The sequence below is a fragment of the Corapipo altera genome, unplaced genomic scaffold (assembly GCF_003945725.1).
Source record: "Corapipo altera isolate COAL_440 unplaced genomic scaffold, ASM394572v1 61284, whole genome shotgun sequence".
NCBI lineage: Eukaryota > Metazoa > Chordata > Aves > Passeriformes > Pipridae > Corapipo > Corapipo altera.
This window is the reverse complement of record NW_020885165.1, coordinates 16931-21129: the sequence shown is the minus strand read 5'-3', so window position 1 is coordinate 21129 and position 4199 is coordinate 16931. Positions and strand designations below refer to the sequence as shown.

The 4199-nt window shown below is 52.7% G+C and overlaps 1 protein-coding gene across 1 annotated transcript; it reads right to left on the bottom strand.

Moving 5' to 3' along the window:
* Positions 1–1449: 1449 nt before the first annotated feature.
* Positions 1450–3197, bottom strand: LOC113940029 (olfactory receptor 14J1-like). Its single transcript, XM_027631084.1, has 2 exons — positions 2180–3197; positions 1450–1523 (listed from the first exon to the last, which is right to left on the bottom strand). The coding sequence occupies exons 1-2, from the start codon at positions 3195–3197 to the stop codon at positions 1450–1452; spliced, it is 1092 nt and encodes a 363-aa protein (XP_027486885.1).
* Positions 3198–4199: the final 1002 nt, after the last annotated feature.

Here is a 4199-nt window from a genome sequence, read left to right as displayed (position 1 = left end):
TCCCTCCCAGCAGCATTTCTAGACCCTCCCTGATGTCTCTGCACCAGCTCTGGCTATTGCCATGTGCACTTGGCCTTCTTACCTTGGATCCTGAGCCCTTGTGCTACAGGATATCTCTACCAGAGCCCAGACTCTTCTCCTGGGGGTCACTGCAGAGCTGAGCAGATCCAGGTCACCTCCCATTCCTCTACCAACCCCCTGGGCTTGCTCTGGGCCCTCCAGGTCCTTGCCCTGCTCCCAAGGGCTGTGGGGGTGCTTAATGGTCAGGGCTTGGGGTTTAGAACTCAGGGTGGGGATTAGGTAGAACTTTGGGAGGTTTATTGTTCTACTGGCAGTGTCTGCTTCATGATTAGGGGAAGAGCTTTTTAGGCAGCATCAAGATTAAAGCTTGTCTTTTCATACTGGTAATACAGGTTTGGGAATGGGGTGGGCACTGGAGTACAAATAAGAGTCTTGAGTTCTGGGTTTTGGCTTTTTCTTGTTTGGAATTAGAGCAGTGCATTCCTTTCCATAGGAGGGGCAGCACTTTTGGGTAGTGTTGAGGCTTGCGTTTACAAAGTGCATTAAGGTCCATCAGAAATGTTTGTACACTCAGTGTTTCAGCACCCTCAGCATTAACTGAACCTGGTTTTACCTCATCAAAATCTTTCCTCTTTCTTGGCCAAGCTCCTCTTTCCTTCCCCAGTTATCTTATCCCTTTTGTCCCAGTTCCTCCTAACCCTCTTCAGATCTTTCATCAGGATGGGCTCAGCTGTGTGATGATGCTGTGAAACCTCATGGAATCAAGGAAACACTGTCAAACTGCAGAACCTCATGGAATTACGGCGCCATTGTGACCCTGGGGAATCCCTTGGAATCAAGAGACCACTGTGACACTGCAGGGCCCCATGGAGTCAAAGGAACCCCGAGACATTTCAGACCCTCATGGAACCAAGGGGTCACTGTGCCTCCCCAGAACTCCATGGAATCAAGCAGAGCCGCTGCCTCCCCCCCGCCGCCGCACGAACCGGAGTCGCCGGCTCTGCCCCGCTTGGACACCTCTGGAGTCAACGTGTTCTTGGGCAGCACAACTGATCTCAGACCAGAGAGTTTCCCACATTTTGCTTTGCCCCCTCTTTTCCCCAGGGACAGGGTAGCCTCTTCCCAGGGCCCCTCTGCTCCCACAGGGTGTCCTGCTCTTCTCCTGGCACATCCCATCTCCCCACAGAGCCTTTCCCCAGGGGAACACGTCTGTGGTGGCCTGAGCAGCCCTTCCTGCACCCCCTGCCCATGCTCCCCACAGCCCTCAAGATGGGTGGGCTGCTCTGCAGAGCACGGGGGCTGTGGGGTCCAGAGCCATGGGGGACTCTGTTGGGCTGTGCTGCTCAAGCTGGGAGGCAGAGCCAGCTGATGGTGCTCCCTGCCACTGACCACCTCCCACAGAATCTCCTGTGTGGCCATGGAGGGGGCTCAGAGGGGCCCTGCCTTGTTCCAGAGATGGGACATGGCTTTGGGGCTGCTCTTGATCCACCTGTGGAAGTTCACTGAGGGCAAGAGAAGTCACTTGCAAGAGTTTTCCCTGTACCTGCTGTGTCCCCTGTGCTTGCAGAGCTCTGTTTGCCACTTCACAGCAAGATTTAGTACTTGATCTCTGGTAACTCCATCCTGGGCAGGATTCTGCTCCAGGGCTCCATTCACTGCTGACTGGATGGGACGGGCTGTCCCTGCAGATCCTCTGTGCTCTCCTGTACTTCCTGAGTTCCTACAGACAAGTCCTCACCTGCCATCAGAGCCCTCACAAGCTGCAGAGCCCCAGGCAGGTGACTTGGAGATCATTTGTCACCTCCATTGGCCATTGGCCACCAACACACCACATGTGAACCAGCCCTCAGTCCCTGCAGTCCCAGTGGGTCCCTGACCTCCCTGCACTGTCTCCATGGACAAACAAGCAAAGCAACAAGACTTTTGAGACTCTATTCCTTTCTGACACTCAGAGATTGTGATTCCTCATGTACAAACTAACACAGGCAGGATGTTTGAAAAATACCTTGCTACATAAACTTTTATTTTGTTTAAATGCACATAGAGTATGATTCCTGATTGGTACATTTTGTGGGGGAAAAAAAAGAGGCAGAGAGTGAATTATATGGGATGAAGAATAAAATTTCAGTGTTATTAAGATTAAAAAAGGAAAGCCCACCACCACTATCAAAAGCTTTAGAAGGCAGGCTGGGCCCAAAATAAGTTACACAATGAGTGTTCTGCAGAAAAAAAAAAAAGGTTGTTCCTCCTGAAAAGAATCCAGTCATCATTTTCCTTATGGCATCCTTGAGCTCCTGGTTCCTGAGGCTGTAGATGAGGGGGTTCAGTGCTGGAGAAACCACTGAGTACAGAACTGACAGGACCAGATCCAGGGATGGGGAGGAGATGGAGGGGGCCTTCAGGTAGGAAAACAAGACAGTGCTGAGAAACAAGGAGACCATGGCCAGGTGAGGGAGGCAGGTGGAAAAGGCTTTGTACCGTCCCTGCTGAGAGGGAATCCTCAGCACAGCCCTGAAGATCTGCACATAGGAGAAAACAATGAAAATGAAACAACCAAACCCTAAACAGCAACTAACCACAATAAGCCCAATTTCCCTGAGGTAGCCTGAGTGTGAGCAGGAGAGCTTGAGGATGTGTGGGATTTCACAGAAGAACTGGCCCAGGGCATTGCCCCGGCACAGGGGCAGGGAAAATGTATTGACTGTGTGCAGCAGAGAATAGAGAAAGCCAGCGGCCCAGGCAGCTGCTGCCATGTGGGCACAAGCTCTGCTGCCCAGGAGGGTCCCGTAGTGCAGGGGTTTGCAGATGGCAACGTAGCGGTCGTAGCACATGATGGTGAGGAGGGAAAACTCTGCTGAGATGAAGAAATAAAACAAAAAGAGCTGTGCAGCACATCCCATGTAGGAAATGGTTGTGGTGTTCTGGAGGGAATTGTGCATGGCTTTGGGGACAGTGGTGCAGATGCAGCCCAGGTCTGTGAGGGAGAGGTTGAGCAGGAAGAAGCCCATGGGGGTGTGTAGGTGGTGGTCGCAGGCTACAGCGCTGAGGATGAGGCCGTTGGCCAGGAGGGCAGCCAGGGAGATGGCCAGGAAGAGCCAGAAGTGCAGGAGCTGCAGCTCCCGCCTGTCTGCCAATGCCAGGAGGAGGAACTGGGGCATGGAGCTGCTGTTGGACATCTGTTGTTTCTTAGGCTAGGGCCTGTTCAGGAAAGGAGAAGACAGTTCAGACCTCTATGAAAAAGCCACACCATTTCTAAAAGAAATCAATGTGTCAAATTTCACCAAATGCACTGCCAAGGAGTCAGGTTTGCTCTGCTGCAGTGGGACATGGATCCTTTTTGATAGAGTTCTCACACACCCAAGGAATGTCAGATGTAAGAGACCTTGAATACAAAAGTTCCATCTCTACACCCATGACTCAGAAGAGCTGGGGCTGCAGAGCAGAAGCTTAGTCTGAGCTTAGAATAATTGTATCTGTGTTTTCTATTTTTACTGTCACATCTGGGAAAGGTTCTTTTCCACTGCAGGAATCCTCATTTCTATGGCCCAGCACACAGTGCCCAGCAGAGCTGCAGGGAAGGGCCCCCAGAACTGCCTGAACGCCCCCTCCCCCAGGCCCTGGGGGCACTTGCCCCCCACTCCCTGCCCAGGGCTCTGCTGCCTGGAGCTGTCCCTGCCAGCAGCTGCTTCCCTGGGCCCAAGGCTGGGCCATGGCAGTGCTACCAGAGCCCATCCCAACCCTGGGGCCTCAGCTCTGTCCTGCAGAGCCCTCCCAGCAGCACAGGGCACTGCCCAGGAGCATCTCTGGCTGGGTAGGCTCTGATGGCAATGTCAGAGCAACCCTGGGGAGGCTGGAAAAGTGACACTGATGCATCTATAAGACAGTTTTGATGTCTGATACTCTCATCTTCAATCCCCTCTAATCTAACAGAGTTCAAGTTTCAGTGTCTCCTCCTGTGCTCAGAGATTCATTTCCCTGTTGCAGTCAGCACCCACACAACCCAGAGCATAACACTGAAAGAACTGGTTCATTCTCTTTAAGGTACCCCCTGTCTGTCTGTGCCTCTTGCAAATACCTTCTGGGAAATTTCCTGCTTTGATCTGGAGCTGTGACCAGCCCTCATCCCTGCAGCCCACTGTGGAGATCAGAAGGACTCTGCCCTGCTCTACCCTCCCAGG